The following is a 26,487-nucleotide window of genomic DNA, read 5'->3' as shown; positions in this document are numbered from 1 at the left end:
CATTTCAAACCAATCTTGTCTTGTAATGCTGACTTTCAGCTTACCTCCAGGTCAGCATTATTGTCTCTTCTGCCACCATAAGGTCTTTGTTTTAGCAAATTAATTATTAAAAATATTTGAGAGACACATATAGCTCTGCTTCTGGGTGAGGTCAGAGGCATTCACAGATTTTGTCTGATACAGCAGAGCTCAGCCTCCCACACAGAAACAACGCAACACATAGGGGTCATCTAGACAAGCTTAGTGGTCATAGGGGACATATTGAACTACTGTGCACCATAGGATAAATCATATGTACTCTGACAAATCTTGCATTCTCTGCTGAGCCCTGAAAGATATACAGTGTATGTCTGGGATTATGTGGTATACCTAATATTAAGGAAATATAAATTTGCTTCTCTCAATTCTTTCTCAGTTTAAGCAACATCTATAAGGATATGATAATATCATTTCAGTGAAAATGACATACTGTTTAGCTGGTGAGTACCCCACCATTTACTGCTTTGCACTAATGGCCTGATCTGATCCTTCACTGCCTCCTGCTCAGGGCACTTTCCAATCACAGGTTACTATCACTGTATATACAGAGGAGGAGGTTAATCACAAACTAACAACATCGAGTCTTTCTCCTTATTTGAATGAATTATCTTCATACTAATTGGAAGAATGGCCTGCCTTTGCCTCAAGATTTGTAGTTTATTATTTTAAATAACAAATAATCTTAAATCAACAGCTTAAGTGGAGGAAATAAATGGTTATAAAAATCATGAAATACTGGAAAAACTAGAAATCAGGTTTCTAGAGGACTGGCAAAAGAAGGAGCCTTCTAATTCTGTGAAGGTCAAATTACTCTCAAGGAATAAATGAATGAACATGTGTGTTGTTTCCCAAAGCATCTCTAAACAGATAATACTTGACCCTATGTTTGAATGGAGAAGACAGCTCTCTATCCATAAATTTTGCTTCATCAACAAAGAATAAAGAAGAATTCCTGCCCATACAATTTTCTAAAGTGTCCGCAATTTTTAATGACTTCTTCTTCTAGCATCCCAGGATATGCCTATCTACTTTGTGATGAATTCTGTAAGCAAATGCTCTGGAAGTCTGGAAGCAGCGTTTGCTATGAATCTTTATTAGTACTTCTTACATATACTGATATGCAGAGGATCTGTATAAAATGCAGACGCATCTTTTATTACATCACCCTTCCTGACATTATCACTCTACATTATTCTCCCCTCTCCACATTTCAGGAAGCAATAAAATGCCATGTAATATCTTCTGCCATAAAAATGCACAGATGGCGTGAACTAGGAATTAAAGTGAGACATAATATATACTTGTATGTCATAATTCATTCAAGCTAAAGATTTACCATGTGTTTAACCAAATTGGGAGGCTTAACCAAAAATAATCCACCCCCCTGATATTTTGAATTAAAGTGTATTTTTAATCAGGAGTATTAGCACTCCGCAAGAGAGTTGAAAATAAAAGCAAGCATGAAAGCTACACTAGCAGCTTCAGTCGTCCACCAACATTATCATGAGCTGTGGATTCTTTAGCTGGTAGGTGGGTGGGTTATCTTTCCATTGCGGTGGCTAGGCACTTTAATAAAAAATGATTATATTGATAACTATATCAATATATCTCTTTTGTTGCCCTGGGGTTCCATATAAATGAATCCAAGTTGAGGGTTCAGTTTTCTTGTGATTTTGCAGGGGTATTTATAAGGTAGCTATGTATTGTAACCCCTTGGCCTGTCAATGAAATACAAATATGACGTAAAGAACTGATTTTTCTGAAATGAAGAATAAATACACTGTGATATTTTGAAACATTTAGAGCCATTTTAACTAAAATACAAACTTGTTGATCAATATAGCAAACCAAGACCATATTTTTATGTCTAGAGGATTGATTGTTAAGATGATATACCATGAATAAGTAAATATTTTGCATGATTCCCTTCATATATTGGTGGAATCCCTAGATGTGAATTCTCTACATTTGAAGTGTAAACTTAGCCATTTGCTGAAAGGTCCATTAGTAATAATCAATCACTGTGAGACTCATTAGTCTGTGTATTGGGACCACTCAGCACAAGCTGATTAGCTAGTCTAACCAAATTGTCCATATCAAGGCTCAGAGGGATACTCTGTCTGAACAGATAGAGAAAATAAAGAACACACATCCTCATCAATCTTGGGTCTCCATATAAACAGATGCACATATGCATCTCTACACACACACACACACACACACACACACGGACACACACACACACAAACACACATACACACACACACTTACTCAATTCATGAGAACATCTAGAGTCACACATATTTACAACACATCAATTCACATACAAACACACAGAAGCTATATTTTGTGTAAGAGAAGGAAGAACCAGGGCTGACAAATGCGAGCAGATGTGTTGCTCTCAACCCTACATATTTATCTGATGTCGAATACTGCAGAACGAATGCATCATACATAACTGTGTAAATTGCTAGAAGCCAATTTCACATTAAGATGATAAACATGGCTATTAACAGAAATCAGGGGCTGTAGTAATCAGTTCATCTGGGTTAATTAATTTTTTCTGTGTCACAAAGATTCCTTGAGCCTGGAATGGTGTCCTTAAGAAAGGAGTGGTGTATTTCAAACATTTTGTTTTATGTCTCCTGTGTGTTCAACATGAAAGAGGCAGGCCTGTGGTGACAGGATTAACTGCTCTTGTATCTTATGTCTTCGAATATATTCAGAAAATCTACATAAAAATCCATTGGTAGGTGGTTTCTATTTCAGGCTGAATCATAAAAATCAATACAATAACTATCATCATAAAATGAAATATAATCAATCAATTTTATACTGAAAAGTGAATTATATGTTTTAAACAGAGAAAAGCAGTTGAAACCTAAGGCTCAATGTTGGGGCCACCATACTCCTCAGATGTTAAAATTATATCAGTGAAGATAACATACAGGCCTTCCTATATTACCAGTACAATCCCAAAGGAATTATATAAGGATTATTGCAGAGACAATGTAAACTCTAATGAAAACACTTCATCCAGCTATAAAGCTTTCACTTTATAGTAAAATTAACACTCAGTGAAAGAGTAAGCTCATTTTCTGAATAACATACATAAACTTTTATTTTATATTTCCTTGAATGGATGAATTCTCAGAACAGACTGTGTGAAGTATAGTTTAACCGAACTTGCTCTTACATTACACTAAAATGAACTGAATATGTTAATCAGTGCTAAGGACCCTATTCACACAAGGGGTAAGCTCCTAATCTCTTAGGTCACACACCCTCACTCACAGAAACATGAACTTCCATATTTTTGGATGTGTGGCAGATTTATTACAGATTTATTATAAGTGGTACAAAAAGAAGTGTACATGGTATTTTACAATGTCTACTGAACATGCTTCTACACTTAGAGAAATACAAATCTTAAAATTAAAACAAACACATAAATAAATAAACTGTGGAAGATGAGACATTAAATGCTGTGGAAGGTCAAAGACTGAGACACATATATAGAGAGAAGAGGGCATTGGTCCTGCCTCAAGTGATCTGACAGACTTTGCTGCTCCCCATGGGAGGTCTTACCCTCCCTGAGGAATGGATGGGGGAAGTAGAGAGAGCAGAAGAAAAAGAGGGCACTAGGATTGGCATGTAAACAAAATAAATACATAAACAAATTATTGTTTAAGAATAAAAGTATATATATGTAGATATATATATATATATATGTATATATATAATTAAGTCTATGTTTTATATTGGAAGAGGATCGAATTTTGTAACAAATGAAAACACTTTTGGGGTCTGGGGATTATTTTTAATATTCTCTTATGCCTTCTTTATTCTCATTTAACAAGCAACAAATAACTCACTTTTTTCATATTCACGTATGACATTTTTATCCATTCCTCGATTTCATTAATCCATTTTAAAGTTCAGAAAATCAAACCAAACCTGAAAATCTAATAAATAATGTATATGAAGAAAAGACTAAATTGTTAATTCTGTGTATTTTTAAAGAATAACTAAGTAATTTTTAATTTTTTGTTTTTTTCTAAAGAGATTGTCTTATTAGGTCACAGTTGTGATGTACACTCTCCACCTAAACACTGACATCCTTCTATAATTGAAATCTGATAAAATTTTCATGGCATTGGGACATATTGAAGGAAGAAGCAAATGCATTTATACCAAATTTCAAACTTAGGAGAGAAATGAATATCAATTCATTAAAAGTCTTTCTTGTTTATACTTCTATTTTTATTTTTAAAGTGTGTCTTAATAAACAGTAAACAAATAAATTATCAACTCTTAATCCCAAACATGTCTAAGACTTATTTAGCACAATAAAGTAATCTTATAATTTTAAATTATTAAGATGAAAGTAGTTCTACACGCAATGATTTTAGTAGCTAGCTAAATAAATATACTGCTGGAAGATATTCACAGGAACCAAACAAGCACAGCCAACATTCTATAAGCATTCGTCAAACAATTTCCACACTCCATGAATCAACTCACCTTTGCTTGTCTAATACATGCAACCTAACATGATTATAATGAAAGCTTCATAAGTATTTTCTTGTAGATTATTTTTATCCAGGCTAATACTTAGTAAAAAAAAAAAAAAAAAAAAAAAAAAAAAAAAAAAAAAAACACTTGGTGAAGAACTTAGTGAGAGTTACTGCCTAATAAACTCAGAACTCAGAAGTTCAAAGGTCCCATGCTTATGCAGACACTTTAGCAGATTCAAAACCAAACCACTGCATGTCCCTTTTGTTTAGGGGCCCTAGGCTATCCTTGCCTGCATACCACTAATCTGAGGAAAAAAAAGTCAGTTTGTATAAGAAGTAATTATAGCTGAAATGACTACATCCAATCAGTTTGTTGATTTTTTTAACCATATTTTTCAGACAGAATATCAAGTGATGCTCTTTTATCCATTAGCCTAGTTGAAATTTGAAGAGCTAAATTAGAAAGTGCAAACCTTTGATTAGTATGCCTGATTGAGTAAGAGCAAAGATGACTGAAAGACTCTCCACACAAATCAGAAGCTGTATCCAAATGGAGAGCTTTTCAAGAAAAGCTCTCCATCAGCTCCCATGCAAGAAGGACCAGCTCAACTGAAGTAGGACCAGCTCAATTGGGGTTGAGAGTCAGATCCATTTCCAGGCACCTGTTGAGAATCCGGTTTTTATTTTCCTTTCAATTGCTGCAGCTAGAAAATTTAGTTGTAAAGAATTGAACAGATGCACAGGTACCAGAGATGAGCACCCACACACTCTTTGTTCCTCTCAACCAGCTCCACGTTTTCACAGTTCCTCTCATTTCCTAACCTTCTCCTCCTGAAGAATTTGAAAACAGCATGAAAACTTATTTGTTCAGTTGAAGACTGATGATTGAGATCAGAGTACTGAAAAGGTCCCAGAAAAGTCATTGAAATGTTCTTGAACACAGGTAATTTCAAAACTATAAGGACCTGAGTGTGCTGGGTTGGCAAGGCAGAATTTGCTGTCCCATAATGGACTGAATAGTGTTAGTGCAGTCATTCATTCAGACACTGGAGAGTTATTCCTTGATCAACAGTCACAGTCCCTATGTAGGGATTTGAGAAAATAGGGAATGTCTATTGCAGATAATGTGTCTAGAAAAAGCTGCAACTATACACAGGAACTTTTCAATTTTCAAAAGTAATAACCTTTAAAAATATCTTTGAAGCTGGGTTGCAATTTACTTTTCTCCTTTGGTAATATTAAGAGTATTTTTCTAGTACCATGAAAGCTAGTCAGTAGGATTAAAGGCTCTAGGTAGGCACCAGCTGAACTTCTTCTGTCTATTCAGTAAGTATGTAGTTGTTGTCTTCAGCAATAGGGCCCTACTCTCAGTTTGTGGAGATCAACCAATAGCCTTGGAAACAGCCTCGCTTATTTGGGAGTTGCCATGATATTCTTTTGGCCAATAGTTCCTTTAAATGTAAGCCATTCCCAAAACCGGAGACTTGATTTTGTGATGAGAGATGTCCAGCTGGGTATCCATCTCCCCATGTATTCCACTTACTCCTTCTCAGATAGGTATATAGCTTAGAAAGCTTCTCCTATCTGAGAGTTCTACACAATCCCTCAAAAAGCCCTTAGTTTTAACTGCTTTTCCCTATATTTCTTCTCTCACTCATCTATACCTTCCCCCTTTCCATTTGTTTCTTTGTCCTCTAAGGAAAAAGAAGCAAAAGTGTGGATTTGTCTAAGAGGGCAGGTTCGTGGAAGGAAAACCATAATTACAAAAATTACATAAAAATATCTTTCGATAAAAGAAAAACCTGAAGTATCAAGTATTTCTCAACACGATCATATAAAGCCATGATCAACATCAATCACTATCATAATATTCTCAATCTTTTTCTAAAAGACAAAGCAAATATATTACTGTTCTTAAAATTAAAAAGTAGCAATAAAATGATTCCTAACGACACCCTGCTACACTCAGGTAGGTGTCATGCTCAGCCATCTCCTCCTGCGGTGGATGGAAACAAACACAGAGACTCACAGCCAGATATTACGCACAGTGAGAGACCTTGGAACACTCAGCACTTGATATGTCTCCATTAAATCCCCCCTACAAGTTTCAGGAAACTCCACACAAGAGGATGTGGAAAGAGTGTAAGAGCCAGAGGAGATGGAGGACACCAAGAAAGCAAGGTCTTCTCCATCAACATTATTAAGCTCTTGCAAACTCAGAGACTGAGGCAGTTTTCATAGTGCCTTAAGGACCATCAGGTCCTCTGCATATACATATGGCTACCATTTAGTGCTTTTGTGGAATTCCTGCTTGTGTAAACAAGTGGTCTCTGCATCTTTTGCCTTCTGTTGGGTTGTTTTCCTTCTGTTTGTCTTGGTCAACCTGGATATGATGTTTGTTTTCTCTTATTATACATTATTTTGTTATATTTTTGTTAGTTATCATTCTTCCTTAGAACCTTATTTGCTTGCTAATGAGAGACAGAAAGGAAGTAAATCTACATGGGAGGGAAGGCAGAGGAGGTACTGGGAGGAGTAGAGGTAGGGAAATAGAGAAAGTCTGCCAAGTTTAAAAGAAAAATCTTAAAACCTCAAAAATTAAAATAAAAGTAAAAATAGATTGTATTATCCTGTTTTTATAAATTAGAGCTCAGAAAGCATGAAACTAGACAAAATAGATATACACATATGTATTTAGTAAGACATTAGGAATGTTTTAAACATAAATAACAATGTCTTTTAGTTAATTGACATTCAAATTAAAACATGCATATTCAAATTTCACTTTGTTTTCATTAAAATTTTCTTTTTAAAACGCTTCACAAATTCTTTGATTTTAACTCTAAAGTGCTTTTCTACCAAAAAATGAGTAATAATAAATAATGCTAAATATTATAAAAAATACTTTGAAATCTTTAGACACTTGACTTTTTTCCCCGGTTTTCTGAAATCATGATTGCATTCTGGCAAAATCCAGTTTTCCTTGTAGTTACATCTTTGAATTGTTTAAGAACTGATAGCCATCCATCCAGAAATGCTGAAACCAACAAATCCTTACTTTAAAGCATACAGAATCACTTTGCCTACAAACATCATAGAAAATTAATGAGGATTCATTTAATCAGTAGAATTTGCTATTCCATGTAAAGCATTGCATTATATATCTGAGGGGCTGCTTTCAATGACTTCTTATAGAAGTCATCTAAAACTTCCCAGTAATAAAATATTTGCAGTTGTATAATAATTCCTGCTTGACTTTGAAAAGGTTAACTCCATTTTAATTGGTAAAACAGTTCAATGTTTAACAAATGCTGTATTTATGTAAGAAAATTTTGAGTTTGGATAGAATATAACACTGAGTCTGAAGTTTGGTATCATCAAGAATATAAGTCAAATCAGGCTATTTAATTGGCCTATTTATGACCATAAGTGGCATTTGTCTTTAAACCCAGCACTTGAAGGCAGAGGCAGTCAGAGCTCTGTGTGGTTGAGGCCTGTACGGTCTACAGAGTTAGTTCTCTGAAAGCCAGGGCTACAAACACAAAAAAATAAAAACCTGTCTCAAAAAACAAACAAAAGTGTTATAACAGAAGAGAAGCAACTTTTTCAGTTATGTGACAGATATTTTAGTATTCATAATACCATACCATCAAATATTTCTGCTATTAATTCATTAGAGATCTGCTATTACTGAGGCAGACATATGCCAGGACAGTTGTTTGGGTTAAGTGTTGTGTCGGTCTGGAAGACTTTTATTAAACTTCATGCAATTACTGATTTTGTATGAGAAAGTCTATCCTACATTTCATAAAATCAATTCCTGAGAATTACAAATGTCATATGAGTACACATTTCATTTCTTGAATTATAGTCCTACATATTTAAGTTCTAGGCTGAACGGTATGTCGATAGCTTAAATAAATGTAGAAGTCTAGCAAATTAGTGGAGAACTAGAATTATAACTGGAAATGGAAAATCTGATATCTTCTCTTAAGGGTTTGATAATATTATTTCTTTAATTATGAATTTTAGTCTAAATTTATCTAACTGAGTTTTGTAGATTAAAGAAACTATTTAATTTTTTGATTTTTCAAGTGCTAAATTATTTAAAATGTGGAAATATTCTAATAATAATCAGAACCATTAGTGTTCTTATCTTCTAAAATTTAGTCAGATGATCATAATTTCAAAATAATTATTAATTTAAGTAAATGAAAAAGAAATTTACATATTCAATGAGGTTACTATGTGTAATCTAAAATGCAATGTAAGAGAAAATACATAAAATAATATTTATGTGTAGACAATAAAAATGGAAATGTAGCAAATGAATGCAAATTATTTTAGCCCCAATAAAACTGTTTTAAAATATTTATTATTCAAACAAAAAGGTTGCATTCTTAGCTATAATATACACAGGCTGTATAACTTTCTGTATAGCTTTTATATAAACAGAGCTTATGTATATTTTAGTTATATAACAGTTAATGAAAATGTATGCCTTCAATAAATTCAGTTGTATGTTAACAATCACTAATTAAAACAATATTTTATTAAGTAGAGATTGTTTCAAAGTTCAAGGAGATTGTTTTATGTTGTATTAGTAGTTTGTATAACTCACTAAATAGTAACTTTTGTAAAAATGCAACTGCTACTGCACTAAAGTTTAGATAGAATACACCATGTAGCTCTTACTTTTGTTACATTTTTATCATTTAAAACATTAGTAAATTTAAATATCATTTTCATTTGTTAGTAAACTATTCCTAAACCTAAGAAATGCCTTGGAGTAGTTGATATAAGTCAGTGTCACGCCATTGAAAAAAATAGCTAAGAACTTATAAATGACATTTCACTTGTTAGCTTTTACCCTAGTAGCAAGGTATTCATTCATTCATTGGGTTCATTGGTTAGTTAGACAGTCAATTTTTAAAACTATAACAAAATAAAATATAATAAGATAAAGCAAAAAGTATCTCATCAAAGTTAGGCAAAACACAGAAAGAAAAGAGCTCAAGAGAAGGCCCAAGAATCAGAGACCCACTCACTCATTCACCCAGGATTTCCATAAGTACACTAACATGGAAGTCATGATATAAACATAGAGGCACGGATACAAACCAACAGAGGCCCTGTGCATGCTACCTCAGTCCCTGTGAGTTCATACGAGTTTGCTCATGTTGATTTAGAGGTCGTTTTTCTTGGTTTCCTTCATCACATCTGGCTCTTAAATTCTGCCTCCTCTTCTTCAGGGTTCCCTGATCTCTGAAGCAAGGGATTTGATGGAGACATATTATTGATTACCTAGTGTTCAAAGGTCTCTCACTCTTTGTTTAATGTCTGGCTGTGGACCTCTATATCTGTTCCCATTTGCTGCAGGAGGAAGCTTCTGTGATAATAGTTGAACAAGACCTTGAACTATGAGTATAGCAGAATATCATTAAAGGTTCTTTTATCACTATTTTTTTCTTTTCTTTCTCTATTTTCTTCTTTTCTTTTTTGGATCAGTATTATTTAGTATTGTCTTAGGTTCATAGGCTATCTAGTCTTAGGTTCTTGGTCATCCTGGAATGGGGTCCATTTGTGGAGTTAGCCTTAAGTCAATCAGTTTTTGGTTGGTTATTCCCATAACTTCTTATTGCCAAAAATACCCTGACATATCTTGCAGATAGTATAAAATTGGTTTATGTTTCACTTTTTTTTTATTTTTATTGAGCTCTACATTTTTCTCTGCTTTCCTCCCTGCCTCTCTCCTTCTCCCCACTTCAACCCTCCCCCAAGGACTCCATGATACAAATTCACTCAAAAGATCTTGTCTTTTTTCTACTTCCATGTAGGATTAGATCTAAAGAAGTCTCTATTAATATCCTCATTGTTGTCTAAGTTCTCTGGGATTGTGGTTTATAGGCTGGATTTATTTGCTTTATGTTTAAATACCATCTATGAGTGAGTACATGTGATAATTGTCTTTGTGTGTCTGGTTTACCTCACTCAAAATAATGTTTTCTAGATCCATCCATTTTCCTACAAAATTCAAGGTGTCATTATTTTTTCTGCTGTACAGTACTCCATTGTGTAAAGAACACATAATCCAATAAAAATGGAGTACAGACCTAAACAAAGAACTCTCAACAGAGGAATCTAAAATGGCACTTAAGGAAATGTTCAACATCCTTAGTTTAATAAAACCTTGTATTAGGTTTTCAAATCAAAACAACTCTGAGATTCCATCTTATACCTGTAAGAATGGCCAAAATAAAAAACACCGATGACAACTTATGCTGGAGAGGTTGTCAGGTAAAGGGAACACATCTACATTGCTGGTGGGAATGCAAGCTGGTACAGCCCCTTTGGATGTCAGTGTGGTGATTTCTCAGAAAATTAGGAAACAACCTTCCTCAAGACCCAGTAATACCACTTTTGGGTATATATCCAATGGATGCTCAATATTGCCAAAAGGACATATGTTCAACTATGTTTATAGCAGCATTGTTTGTCATAGCCAGAACCTGGAAACAGTCTAATTTGATCAAGGGATCAAAGAATGGATAAGGAAAATGTGGTACTTTTTTTTTTTTTTTTTTTTTTTTGGTTTTTCAAGACAGGGTTTCTCTGTAGCTTTGGAGCCTATCCTGGAGCTAGCTCTTGTAGACCAGGCTGGTCTCGAACTCACAGAGATCCGCCTGCCTCTGCCTCCCGAGTGCTGAAAATGTGGTACTTTTATGTTTCATTTTTGATAGCATGCAGAGTTCCTTTTTGCATCAAAGATGCTGGAACATAGGGTTGAAAGCTCTATGCAGAAACCAGCTTGACATGTACATGTTCAACAAGTACTATAGGTGTTGATTTCAACAATGGGACTTTGCTGTCACTTTGTGGAGAGCAACCTTAAGATTGACAACAACCTAGGGTATATGGGGATTCTTGTAGGGTCCCTTCTGGACAACAACCCAATTAGATGTAACCCAATCCCATTTCTGAAAGCTTCTGGTGACAAGGGATGGCCAGCATGGACTCTGTCTATCCCATTATTTGGTGATTTCATTAGGACACCTTCACATATGTGTATATTTTAGGATGTTTCTATTGTATTAGGTTTCCATACTATTTCTCAAATGCACCTTGTTTTTAGATGACTCTCCCCATATATATTCCCATAGCCCCTTGATTCTCCCATTGTAATCCTAAATCATTCCTAATGATCTATTTTATTTTCCTTTCCTAATGATATCTATCTGTTATCTCTAGTCCCTTACTCTATAGCTAACATCTGTGGTTCTATGGACTGTAGCTTGGCTATCATTGACTTAACAGTCAGTATTCAATATATAAGTAACTATATATCATATTTGTCTCTCTTGATTTGGAATACCTCACTCAGTAATTTTTCTAGTTCCATCCATTTCCCCACAAATATCATGATGGGAATTTTGTTTAATGGCTGAATAATACTACTTTCTTTATTTGTTCTTCCATTGAGAGACAACTAGGTAGTTTCCCATTTCTGGCTATTATTAGAGCAGGAATGACCGTGATTAAGCAAGTGTCTCTGAGATAGGATAAAGCATTCTTTGGCTACATGCCCAAGAATGTTATAGCTGGATGTTGAAGTAGAATGAATCCTAGCTTCCTGAGGAACCACCACACTTGCACACCCAGCAGTGCATGAATGTTTCCCTTACTCCACATTCTCACCAGCATGAGCTGTCACTTGTTTATTTGATCTTAGACATTCTAACAGGTGTAAGTTGGACTCTCCAAGTAGTTTTGATTTGCATTTCTTTGATGGCAAAGGATATTAAACATTTCCTTAAGTGTTTCACAGTTATTTGAGCTTCCTCTGTTATACATTCTCTGTTTAGATCTGTACCCCATTTTAAAAATTGGTATTTTTTTTTGTTGTCTAGTTTCTTGTGTTCTTTCAATATTTTGAAAAGTAGTTCTTTCTTAGATGTGTAAAATTATTTTTCCATTCTACAGGCTACTGCTTTGCCCACTTGATGGCATCTTTTGATGTGCAAAAGCTTATGGGATTCACGAATTCACATTTATTAATGGTGGATCTTAGTGCCTGTGCTAGTGGCGCTCTATTTAGAAAGCTTTCTCCTGTTCCAATGAGTTCAGAGCTGTTCCCCACTTTCTCTTCCATGATTTTCAGTGCATCTGGTTTAATGTTGAGGTCTATGATCCATTTAGAGTTTTATGTATGGTAATAATGATGGATATCTTTGAATCCTACTATATGTGGCCATCTTATTTGACCAGCACCATTTGTTGAAGATGTTTTCTTTTTTCCAGTGTGAATCTTTGACTTCATTATCAAATATCAGGTTTCCATAGGTGAGTAGATTTATATGTAGGTCTTCAATTTGATTTCATTGAGTCACATTTTTCCTTTTGTGATAATGCTATGTTTCTTTTATTACTATATCTTCATAGCACACTTGAAACTGAGGCTGGAGATACCTCCAGAAGTTCTTTCATTATGCAAGATTGTTTTAGCTATCGTTTTTTTTTCTTTTTCTTTGCTGTCTTTCTTTGTGTGTCTGTTTTCATATGAAGCTCAAAATTGTCCCTTTAGGATCTGTGAGGAATTGTTTTGAAATTTTGATGGGGATATTATTGAATCTGTAGACTGCTTTCAATAGGATGGCATTTTTATTATGTTAATCCTACTGATCCATGCACATTAGAGATCTTTCCATCTTCTGATTTCTTTAATTTCTTTCTTCAGTAATTTGAAGTTTTTACCATATAAATCTTTCCCTTGCTTTGTAAGAGTTATCCCAAGAGATTTTATATTATTAGGCTATTGTGAAAGGTGTTATTTCTCTGATTTCATTTTTGTACTCTTTGTAATTTGTCCATAGGGAGGTTACTAATTTGGGTGAGTTAATTTTGTATCCAATTACTTTGCTATAAGTGTTTATTAGCTGTAGGAGTTTCCTAGTGGAATTTTTGGGGTCACTTGTATATGTCATGATATCTTTTATACATAAAGATACTTTGACTTCTTCCTTTTTAATTTGTATCCCTTTAATCTCCTTCAGTTGTCTCATTGCTTTAGCTAAGACTTCAAGTCCTATATTGAATAGGTATGGAAAGAGTGGACAACCTTGTTTTCATAGTAATAATATAAATAGGGATTGCTTAAAGGTTTAATACTACCACAAGTAGTACCACAAGTTGAGACTATGTATGTAATTATGGTGCAGACTGTAACATGGGGACAGCTAGACTGCATTCCATGGGACCATAACCAGTGAGAAATAGGAACAGTGTTTGTCATCACTTGCATCCTGCAGTGTTCTATTTTCTATTTTTTAATAAATTCCCTATTGAACGCAGAGTAAATAGTAAAGATGAATTATATTGGGAAACCCTGAAGCATTTTAAAACTTTGCCAACCAGATACGGGAAGAAATGGGAAATCTAAAATGTGAAAATATTTCCACAATGTGTTCTCTATGGTAACAATTCCAGATATTTAGGCTATTTTTTAATGTTTTAGAATTTTTATGAAACAGTGATGGTTTGGGAATTAAACTAGGAAAGAATGTCTGTTTCCTCTTCTTCTTTTCTTTCCTTCCTCCCTCACTATTTCATTTCCTCTCTGCCTTTCTCCTTCCTCCTTCTATTCTCCCTCAATTTCTTCTACATTCCTCCTTCCACTTCCTTCTGATTCTTTGTCTTCTTTCTTTTTCTCATTTTTTCAAAAATTTGTGTACCAAAATTTAATTGGGAGAAATAAAATTATCAGTCCCTTCATGGCTAGCTTACCCAATGTAGTAAGCAGCAAAAGGTGGACTGGTTCTCCTCCTCACATGTACTTCAATCGGCTTGCACACATGACCAGGGCAGCTATACTGTGCTGTCAAGGCACGGTGTTGAGACAACTCTGCAGAGTGCAGCAACTGGTAAGAAGAAGGGCCAGCTTTCCTGCTCTTGTGACCTCAGGGATAGTTCGCTCTCCTGCCACAGGCCCCGAGGGGGTGGGGAGGCTTCTCTCCATTGCATGCCACCACAAGGAAGATGAAGAGCAGGTCCAGATCTCTCATGCTATGTTCTCTGGAGCAGCTCACCTGCACTCCTTTGTACTGATTCAGCTCTACTCTGTTACCCTGGCAAGGTTCAGGGTCCACTCTCCCAAAGGCTACAACTGGTGAGGGACAGGATCAGCCCTCTCAGCTGCTGCAGGTGCCAATGGGCAAGGGGGAGGGCATCTTTCCCTCTCTTTCACCACTTACAGCAGAGGATGGGTGCAGGGCCAGATTTCCCACTCTAGGGACCTACACCTTTGCCAGCAGGGTCAGCCCTGCCATGCGGCTCAAGTGCAGTGCATGGCCTGCTCTTTTGAGTGCAGGGCTGGACCAGCTCCCGCTCTCACGCTCCTGTGGTCAGCTCTCCCACCTACCACAGACAACAAGGAGCGAGGGGTGGCATCTCTTTCCTGCCCACGCTTCCACATGGCATGGAAGACCGGTACTAGAACTAGCTCTCTCATGCTCATGACCTTTGGGCTGACTCACTGGCTAGTAGGCTCAGCACTACTTTGCTGCCCAGGTGAGTTTCAAGGCCTCTGCTTTCCCTAGTGCTGCCGATGCTGGGGCTGGTCCAGCTCAAAGGTTCTCATGACCTCCGGATCAGTCCTCCCATCTGCCAAAGTGGGTTAGGGGCCGGAAGATGGGATTTCCCTCTTGTTTTCACTATGGTATATCAGATGAGAGGCAGGACCGGCTCTCACACTCTCATGCGCTCAGGGCCAACTCAGCAGCACCCTCGCCAACAGAGTCACTGCTGTCATGAGGCCCAGGCAAGGTGGGGGGCTTCTCTCTGCACTGCTGCAGCTGCTGGTGGTGGGTAGGACCAGTTCTCCCTTGCATTGTAGCAAGTGAGGGCAGGTCCATACTTGTGCAGGCCTCCCGTGGTAACAGGAGCCACAGAACCTGGGCGCAGACTAGGACCTTCGTAGCAGCTCAAGCCTGGGTATTACCATGGGCTCAGATGTCAAGAAGGCCGCTTAACTCAGGTCCATTCCTCATTGCCTTTGGATCTGCCTCCATCACCCGGTATGAATCATTCTTTGTCTCTGTCTCTTCGTCCTTCTGTCCTTTTCTCCCTCCCTCCCTCTCTCCTTCTTTCCCTCTTTCTCTTTCTCTCTCTTCTCCCACTATAAATTTTCTCCCTCTAATAGAGCCTGTCTACCTGAGGTCTTGTGGAATCCGGCCTGTTTTCTCTTTCAGGCCTGGGGAAGAGAAAACAGATGAGCATATAAACCACTATCTCCCGCTCAGTCTTACAGGCCCTGGGAAGTTTCCCATTTCCTTTTCCAAGTCCAGGGCAGAGTCCACGGACAATCATGCCACTTTAAGTGTTTTTAAATTACATTTACTTGTTGTGCATATGTTTGTGTATGTATTTCTTTGGCATGTGTATGAAATGGTGCTTATGTGGAGGCCAGAGAATAGCCAGTGAGAGTTGATTCTCCTCTCCCAGCATGTGAGCTCTGGGAAGCAGACTCAGGTAATTATTCTTGACGGCTAGCTCCTAAAACAGGACCATCTTGCTCCCCATCTAAATTCACTTTCTTAGAGGCTGATTTCTAAGAGGTAGAATGACAGAGTTCAACATATTTTATAAGTTATGATTGAAGTGATATTTCAGTCAAAATACATTTTGTAGATATAGTTAGTATATTGCTCTGAATAATTTAGAAAATTAGCTTAAATTAGTGGAAGAAGGAAAAATTCAGATAAAATGCAGCTTACTTATCTTTTACATGAGTAAGACTATTGTGTTCTTATTTTGTGTTTACTGTTGGCCACGTTTTCTATAACAAAAGAAATCATTCTGGAATCTTATAACTACAAATGTTGGAGGTACTGGCCTCTTGTAATTACTTCTGAGAATGCAGTGTGAGGTGCCCATCAAACTATGCAGTGAACAACACACATCTTTTCTAAGTAGCAACATAATGTTTGCCCCTTATTTTTCTTCATTAAATACAGTAAAGATCACTTTAAGGTAAAACAGAAGCAAGTTTGCCTTCAAATGCAGAATCACCGTAGACTCACCAGTGACACCATTTAAATACGTTCATATCCAAAAATATCCTCAAGTTGCCATTCAAGAAGTCTAGGTTCCCTGTAACAGGGAAAGAGATGATAGTTTGAAAGTTTTGATGGGAAAATGTGTTTCTTTCCTTTCAGAATAAGTCAGGCTCACTGCCACAATGTACAAAAAGCTTATCAGTGCTCACTGCTGCATACTCAAAACCTATTAGGAATATTTTTAGAACCAAACACTGATTTCTTTGACCAGAGAGACCAAAACAATATGGGTTCTTGCCATTGTTCTTGGTTAATCTCAAGAACTAAATACGATTCTTATTGCTGAAGGCACCACACACATTGGGTTCATGAAATAGAAAAATCAAGCCAGAATTTATCTGGCAACCTCTTGTCTATTTGAAGTCTTTCACAATAATAAAAGGTGCTAGGACTGTTGATGGGAGACAAATATGATCAATGGTTTCAACCAGCTGTGAATTCAACCAACATTACTAATTTGTCGGGCAAGATGTAGATGCCTGTATAATAGTGGTAAGAAATTGTGAAGAAAGCCAATTGATTTCAGTCTCACTACACAGGAGGGACTCCATGCCCAGAACTGTAAATGCAGTCAAAAGCTCCTAGGGAGGAAGGCTCAGGGGACTTATTTCGGTTATTTAGTTAAATTGGCATAGCATCAAGTCACCTTGTAAATATGCTCTTATACGTAGACAGTACTTATAACACATTCTCCTCTAAGACTAAGGGGACATTGTGGGAGAGGAGACAGAAAGAGGAGAGAGCTAGGAAATACAGGAAATGATTGTGACATGCCATCTTCTCAGCAATGGATGGCCATAGGAATCACGGATTCTCCACATTGAAAGATGACTACACTTAGTCTGTACAAGAATGGTTCCACAGTCAGGAATGGATGAATGAAAGACCCAGAGAGTCTGACTCATCACTGCTGCAGGATTTTGCTTGCTGAATTTGGGAAAAGGAATCAATCATTTCTTTCAGGGGTGGGCACATTGGTGCCTTACCAGGCTCCAGTGGATATTCCAAATAGAGTAGCAACACAGATGGCTATGATTAAAAACAAAACAAAATATTGTGAAATTGGGAAAAGTATCAGAAGTGAAGAGGAAGAGTCGAAGGAGGGAGAGAATAAAAGATTTGTAGAGGGATTTACCAGACAACCAGTATGCAATATATATATTCATAAAATTTTCATTATTTTTTGTCCGGCAATCTCGCCTACTTCCAATATCCAGGAGGATAACTATATGTTTTTCTTTGGATTCACCTTCTTATGTAGCTTCTCTAGGATTTTTTATGAATTATAGGCTCGATGTCCTTTATTTATGGCTAGAAACCAATTATGAGTGAGTACATCCCATGTTCATCTTTTTGGGCCTGGGTTACCTCACTCAGGATGGTGTTTTCTATTTCCATCCATTTGCATGCAAAATTCAAGATGTCATTGTTTTTTACCGCCAAGTAGTACTCTAATATGTATATATTCCACACTTTCTTCATCCATTCTTCCACTGAAGGGCATCTAGGTTGTTTCCAGGATCTGGCTATTACAAATAATGCTGCTATAAACATAGTTGAACAGATGCTTTTGTAATATGATTGGGCATCTCTTGGGTAAATTCCCAACAGTGGGATTGCTGGTTCCTGGGGTACGTTGATCCCAAATTTCCTGAGAAACCTCCACACTGCATTCCAAAGCGGTTGCACAAGTTTGCATTCCCACCAGCAATGGATGAGTGTACCCCTTACTCCACATCCTCTCCAGCAAAGGCTATCATTGGTGTTTTTGATTTTAGCCAATCTGACAGGTGTAAGATGGTATCTCAATGTTGTTTTGATTTGCATTTCCTTGATTGCTAAGGAGGTTGAGCATGCCCTTAAGTGTCTTTTGGCCATTCGAACTTCTTCTGTTGAGAATTCTCTGTTCAGTTCAGTGCCCCATTTTTTAATTGGGTTAATTAGCCTTTTAAAAAATGAGAACTTGGGGGTGGGTGGGATGGGGGAATGGGGGGATGGGGAGAGAAAAGTGTGAAGTGGAGGATGGGAAGAGCTTGGGGGAATAGGATGGTTGGGATATAGGAAGGGTGGATATGGGAACAAGGAATTATATATCTTACTTAAGGGAGCCATTCTAGGGTTGGCAGAGACTTGACTCTAGAGGGGTTCCCAGGTGTCCAGGAAGACGCCCCCAGCTAGTTCCTTGGGCAGCTGAGGAGAGGGTGCCAGAAATGTCCAGATCCTATTGCCATACTCATGAATATCTTGCATATCACCATAGAACCTTCACCTGGCATTGGATGGAGAAAATGACAGAGCCCCACAGAGGAGCACCGGACTGAGCTCCCAAGGTCCTGATGAGGAGAAAAAGGAGGGAGATCATGAGCAAGGAAGTCAGGACCATGAGGAGTGCATTTACCCATTGAGACGGTGGGACAGATCTAACAGGAGACCACCAAGTCCAGTTGGAATGGGACTGATGGAACAGGGAACCAAACCGGACTCTATGATTGTGGCTGATGGTAGAGGAGAACTGAGAAACCAAGGACAACGGCGATGAGCATGAACTCTACAGCATGGACGGGCTCACTGTGAGCCTTGTCAGTTTGGTTGCTCACCTTCCTGGACTTAGGGGGAGCTGGGAGGACCTTGGACTTAACATAGCGAAGGAAACCCTAATGGCTCTTTGGCTTGCAGAGGGGCGGAGTGGGGGTATGGGTGGAAGGGAAGGGAGGGGAGGGGGAGGAGGAGGGAAGGAGATGGAAATTTTTAATAAAAAAATGAAAAAAATAAATAAGAGAAAAAATAAAAAGCAACTACTAGTTTTAAAAAAATTTCATTATTATTATATTTTATACTCTTTTAAACAATTTTAAGATTTAAACAATTTTGGTTACTTTCTTCCCCTCTTTCAAGTCCTTCCAGATCTCTTTCCCCTTTGTACCAACCCAAGTTTAAATTTTAAATTTTATATATTTTCTCAAAAAGGAAGCAAAAACATAATGCAATAACAAAATACATCTCCCCCCAAAAAACCCTCCAAACTGTAGCTTAATAAAAGAATATGTGAAAACTGTGGAATCCATTATATGTTGGTCAACTATGTTACTTAAACATGGGGCCTGTCCTGGGGTGATTGATTTATACAGTGTCACTTTATTGAAGAAAACTGATTACCTGATGCAGAAGGTATAAGTGACAGTTCAGTTGTTAACCTTTGCCACAGTGGCTGGGTTTTCATTCATTCATTTACTTATATTATCTAAATTATAACAAAATAAACTAAAATAAAGCAAAACTATCACATAGCAGTTGGACGAGACAAACCAAATGGAGAAAAAAAGCCCAAGAAAAGACACAAATGGGACTCCAATAAAACACTAACAAGAACCAATAAAACACTAAACGAGAACCAATAATATATACACAGAGGACCTGGTGCAAACCCATGAAGGCCCTATGCATGCTGCTTCAAGTTTCTGTGAGTTCATATGAGCTTTGTTCATATTGACTTAGAGGGCCTTGCTTTCTTGGTGTCCTCTAATTTCTCTGACCATTAAACTTTTTCTAAATTAATTTAAATTTTTAAAAAGCTTAGAAAATGAAATAAGATTTAATATTTAGTCTTTGCACAGTGTGCCACCTATTTTTGCTACTTAACAAGGAAATACATCCATATTTTGAATCAGGAAAATAAAAATGAGAAATTGGGAAAAAATTCTACTACTTCTGATGATCATCTAATGCATGAAGTGGCCTCCTCACGTCTGGTGCTCTTATGAGTTCTGTAGTGCAATGGCCATTTTACGGAAGAATGTAGCGTTTCACAACTTCCGTCCTCCTCTTTGATTCTTACTTTCCTTCCATCCTCTTCTGCTTGCTCCCTAAGCTTTGGGGCTGGGAAAGGTTGATATTGCATTTACTTTTTAAAGCAGTTTCATATGACTTAAACTAAGGCTTTTGCAAAAATGATATCTGGGATAAATGAAACAATAAAGATCTCCAAAATATACAAAGATAACAAATAGTATACACATATTTCATAGAAATGAATTTTCAAAATTCAGTGTTTGTCAGGATTTTTAGATACCTATTAGAACATTTTCTAATGATCTTCTACTTGTCTTGAATATGTGACAACCATAAACTTTATTGACAATTGTTGATATAGACTGCTGGTGAGTTGTAGGCAATTCTCATCATTTATCTCCTATGTTTAGATTTTAATAGGACATTAATTAATTATTTTAAATTTAATTATTTTGAGGATGAGTCAGTTTAAATTCCAAGTGACATGAAGTTTTGCTTTAACACATGTGTATAGCATAGAACATATTCTACAAATATAACAAACACATAAAAATTGTTTCTTGCTTATCCCTTTACACACTATCTCTAGGCCTAAGTGGCAGTGAGCTACAAAGTGTTCAGTTTCATGTGAGTGAGACGAGAGTCTCATGAGACTCAGACTGACATAAAACTCTTCATATGTCTAGGAACGCTGAACCTGCAGGGTTCCTCATACTTTCCCCCAGGGGTGTTAGGAGAAGTACAAAACTGCAGACCAAGGAGATCTGTGATCTGCCAAGCAGCCTATGCGTCAGCCACAACAGTTTCATTTATTTGCCAAGTTAGACTTGGCTCCAGTTATGATTTGGGGCTTTTGTAGGTCTCTTTGTGGTGAGTTGACATGTATGTGTGTTGTATCTCCGAATGAAAGTCTTTCATACAACACATACTGATCAAGAACCATACAGCAATGTACTGGCTTTGAGGTACAGAATTAAGGATCATATGCTTTTCATTTTTCCTATTGTATAACATGTTTTGTCAGATAGATAAAAATAGTTCATTTTTAGGAATATAAAAAGTCATTAGTGATGTGGGAGAGTCTTCTGTTTGAGTTGATTTTATTGGTTAATAAAGAAACTGCCTTGTCCCATTTGGTAGGCCAGCGCTTAGGTGGGTGGTGTAGACAGAACAGAATGCTGGGAAGAAGGGAAGTTAGGCAGACGTGATGAAGCTCCGGCCCAAGATGGACATGGGTTAGAAACTTCCCAGTAAGCCTCCACCTCGTGGTGCTACACAGATTATTAGAAATGGGTTAACCAAGATGAGAGAATTAACTAATAAGAGGCTGAAACTAACGTCAGTATTTAAATGAATAGTTTGTGTGTTGTTATTTTGGGGCATAAGCTAGCCATGTGGGCAGGAGCCGGGTGGGAATGCAGCCCACTGCCTCTCACTACTTATTAGGATACTTAAATCTTTAAAATTGTCACTTTAAACTTAAGATAGATATGATGAAAATAAAAACATTTTAATACCTCACTCTACGACACTGATAGAGGCAGGCCCTATACTACACCATTTGTAAGAGTGGCATTTGGATTTGTAAATTGTAAGTGTACTTTTACTATCCTGAAATGACATATTTAATTAAATTACATGTTCTCTTGTAATTTCCTCCATTTAGGATTTTCTCCTCCTTGTGAGGATTATTGCATTAGGACCTAGTGTAAACTATGCCTATTGTAATTTATTTAATTTTAGAAGTTATAGAGAACACAGTATGTATGTATTTATCATTATATTTAGTGAAAATGGTCATAAGAAATAAAATGCTTTCCAGTATTTTTTTTTTAAACGTTCCATAGAGGAGTGCATTTTAGCAAGTTCAGAATTTATGAAGGTCTAAGTTCACATACTGTTACCGAGAGCATTCTCACTCCTTGAAGATTAATCAAAGCAAATCCTAGCCAAAAAATTATTCCATCCAAAGTAGGTTGTTAGTTCATACTCTAAGCTTCAGATTTAAAAAAAAGAAATAGGTGCGGATATGCTCTGGAGAATCGGTTTGTCTTGAGAATTAAGAGGGATTTACCCACAGGTAAACCATACAAACTACCACACACCTGAGAGGGAGGTACATCACTGGTCCTCAGCAAGAACAGCAAGTGCTCACAGCAAGTGCTCTACACCAGCCGAGCTACCGCTCCAGACTCTTAATTTGAAATTTAAAGGCATTTTCTCTTATAAAATGCATAAACATCTATAATGTGTAGATTCAGGCAAATGTCCAGATGGAGATGTCATCAATTACTAAATCTAACCTAAGTCCCATTTCATAGTTGGTACAATGAACACATTAGAGTCACACATACCAACTGTGATACTTTAGATCCCTCTTACATTTAAAAAAAAATACCCTTTCAGTTCACCTCTAGAAATGTGGAATCATTTTAGTATTGGATTTCATTCATGTACCATTGCTAATATTTTGTTATTTTTTGACCATGACTGTATTTATTATCTTTTTCTCTAATTAGAATACATCGATTGAGCCCTATTTTTGTAACTTTATATAACTGTTTTTAAATACTTATTGCACTTCAAAAGATTATCCAGCACAAAATAATTTCACTGTTATTTTTCATCTTTAAGACTATGTCACAGCTATAGATAATCTAACACTGATTTAAGTGTAAGTACATCCTTGAAAGATAAGGAAATGTAAGTACAAAGAGTTCTTCCTTCTTTCCTTCTTGTCCTTCCTTTCTTTCTTTCCTTCTTATTTTTAAATAAGGTCTTACTTTGAAGACTTGACTGGCATGGAATTATGCAATGAATCAAGTAGCCTAAAACTCAGAGATAAAAACCTGAATCTTCCTCCTGATTGCTGAGATTAAAGGAATGTGCCCACATGTCTGCCCTCTTCTTTCATAATAAACCACCCAACAGCTTTATGGAAATTTCTTTGGAGGCTTGGGGATTAAATAAACCGTTAGAATTTGGATAAGAAAAAGTTCAATTTATATTCAGAACAAGAGGTTTCCTGTGACATAAAGACAATGACCATTATTTATATACAGAAATAGAAAATAAAATAATAGGCCCCAACCATGCTATACATTGTGCTAAATCCTTTAGTTTAAATTGCTTTAATTATAGATGCACTTAGTGGATAACTGTTGATAAACTTCAATGTAAATAAAATAGATGAAAATTCTACAACTCCTTAGAATATTGCATTTTAATTGGATTTCTGAGTACAGACAGTAACTGTGAAGTTTCAGAGTTTACAAAATCAATCACAGAAGATTATAAGCTAGCTAGATTCTAATCTAATAGGATGGATGCACCTGGAAATTTGACAGTTTTGACCACAGATTGGAACTTTCAAATATGTCATCAGAATAGCCACCAAAGCTGTCTTTGTCAATGCTTTAGGTGTGGTCCATTAATGGACATGCTCCTTGAATAGGAGCTCACAGGCTCACCTGTCCCCAACTAGTGCATCTCCTCATTTAAAGAATACAGACATCAACTTCTTTTCCATAAAGATCTTAACTTATTCTAATTTGGAAATGACACTTAGCATTCTCTCTCAAACATGCACACACACACACACACACACACACACACACACACACGTTCATACACATACACAGACTCTCTTACTCTCTCCAAAATTTCAAAAGCACCTACATCAAACAACTCACAAAAAATGTATCTACTCTAAACCAAATAAGAGCCTTTGTACTAACCTTATAGAGTAGTGGCAATTTTCCTAATTTCAGGAGTGCAATTTGATTTGTTGTATTTTTCAGTTTTGTAATCCTTTTCAAATCATCTGCAGTTCCATAACTCACATCAATGACATCAGCCTGAAAAGACGAGAAAATATAGAGAAAAATAAAACCTTATAGTGAGAATAATATCAGTTACGCAGTTGGCTATAGAGGCACAAATCTTCAAAGGCAACCTATACAGTCATAACCCAAAGTCTCCAATTGATGTCCTACATTGACGTCTCTAATTGATCGCTTGCATTGACGACATCTCTTAACCGGAAGATGACGTTTAGTCATCACTTCTCTGCCTCCTCCTCCTCTGTGAGGTAAAAACCATGAGCATAGTTTCCCGAGATTCAAGTTTGATGAGTCATTTTACAAACATCAAAGGAATAAATTTTTAGAATCAATAAGAATTATGATAATCATACCAATCTCAAGCTCAAGAAGCCATCATTTATTATTATTATCAAATATAAATATCTATGAATATTTGCTCACATGACCAGATATCACTGATGATTAATGGTTATGTCACCCCACCACAAATAGGACATTCTGGTGTTGAAAATATGCTTTCAAATAATTATTTATGCCATAATTCATAACCTCTATATTGTCCTTTTTAAATAGTTCCCCCTTTTCTCAAGTTAAATATTTATTAACATATTAAGCCTCTATTGGCAGTTCTGGTTCCTGTTGATATTTCCCTTATGCAAAATTTGAACTTATAGGAATGTTCAAAGACATTCCTAGCAGGCCATATGTTTCCAGCTATGCTTTTTGTAACTTTGGTATTAAAATAATTGTTGTTGTGGGTTTTAATGCTTATGTAACACAAAATATATTCTTTCAAGTTACAGTTTGCACAGGCGGGATGATAAAAAAGAGTGAGTGGCAGTGGACAGAGAAATGGAGAGGGGAAATTCTGCCCTCTTCACTCCATCTAAGGTACTTCATCCTCACTAGACAATCCCTCTGAGCAAAGGTTCTGTTTTAAGAACTCGTAAGTATTATATGCAGTCAAGAAGCAGAAATCAATGGACACATTCTGCTCCTACATTCTACTTTTCATACAACAAATCTATGATCCAAGTCAGGCAATGGTGCAACTCTCAAGTGGCAACTCTTCTTTTAGTCTAATCAATATAGTCTCCCACAGGCATGACTAAAGGTTCAGCCAGCCACTAGGGAGTCTTGGATTCTGTTGAGTTGATTATTAATATTATCCATCACTTGCAGCTATCACACTTATCAACATCTTCAAAACTTTGCTAACACATCAGGGCTCATTTCAAACCTTACCTATGAGATAAATTGTATTTCACTGCTACCCATATGAACTTTTGCTGTTTGACTTCCAAATAATCTGTGTATGCCTCTGTTAAAGGGCTCCTACTGTTTAGCCAAAAGCTTAGTATTTTCCATTCCCTTTGAATATTTTTTAAAATGTAAAACTAGAAAATTCTCCTGATCTTGATGAAGACATCTCTTTAATTTATATGCATATAGCCTACTAAACAAGAAAAAGGATATTTCTTCTTTTAACAAAAATTATTTTTACATTTCTGAACTTCTATTATGACTCAAAAATGAGTCTTCTTGCCTCTTCCAGAATGTGGATTTACATACAAACCACAAATAATAATAACCCAAGATATCGAACATTTTTGCCTCTTAAGGAATATTCTTTTGAGCTTCAAGAGATCAATATAGATCCACCAACATCATCAGAGGTACAAAATAAGCTCAGATAAGTTTTATTTGTCTATAGTTTGGTCGATAAGGGAAATTTCTCTCTCTGATTTGGAATGCCTTTCTTCTTATCTGCCAAAACCATGCAATTAAACATTCCAACTGTGTACCTAAGGGAAAAAGGTTTCCTCTCTAATACTCCTTAATTCCTTCGTGTTATTCCACCAGATTTATCATCATTTAAAGTGTTACAAATTGCTCTTCCTCTAGCCATGGCAGCCCCCTTGCTTCAGCTCTGTACCCTACTCTCCTATTTCATTGCAGAAGGACCTATTGCGTTCTCCTGATGCAGACTGCTCCAAAGCTTCCTGGGCACCTTATGGAGTCTGAGGCAGCCTGCTCTTCCATGGATTTCTAGTGTTCAAGTCTTCCAGACCTACAACTTCACCTCATATCAGCAGGAAGCAACCATGAGAGAACTTTATACTCTATTTCACTTTTTTTTCCCCCATACTGAACTCTATAGCCCAGGGACTGGAATGCCTTAAAAAATGTTCTGTTACTAATTGTAAA

General features: G+C 36.6%; 1 protein-coding gene across 2 annotated transcripts in view; it reads right to left on the bottom strand.

Annotated features, from left to right (window-relative positions):
- Naaladl2 (N-acetylated alpha-linked acidic dipeptidase like 2) overlaps positions 1-26,487 on the bottom strand; it is an 883,574-nt gene that overhangs the window by 524,378 nt on the left and 332,709 nt on the right. For both annotated transcript variants that reach the window (XM_038347191.1, XM_038347190.1), the window contains one exon: positions 24,193-24,312. In XM_038347191.1, coding sequence (XP_038203119.1) covers positions 24,193-24,312 — 120 coding nt within the window. The remainder of the gene's footprint in view (positions 1-24,192; positions 24,313-26,487) is intronic.

Source organism: Arvicola amphibius, chromosome 11, assembly GCF_903992535.2.
Source record: "Arvicola amphibius chromosome 11, mArvAmp1.2, whole genome shotgun sequence".
In the NCBI taxonomy this organism is placed as follows: Eukaryota; Metazoa; Chordata; class Mammalia; order Rodentia; family Cricetidae; genus Arvicola; species Arvicola amphibius.
Note: the sequence above shows the minus strand (reverse complement) of the source record. Positions and strands in the feature narration are given on the sequence as shown.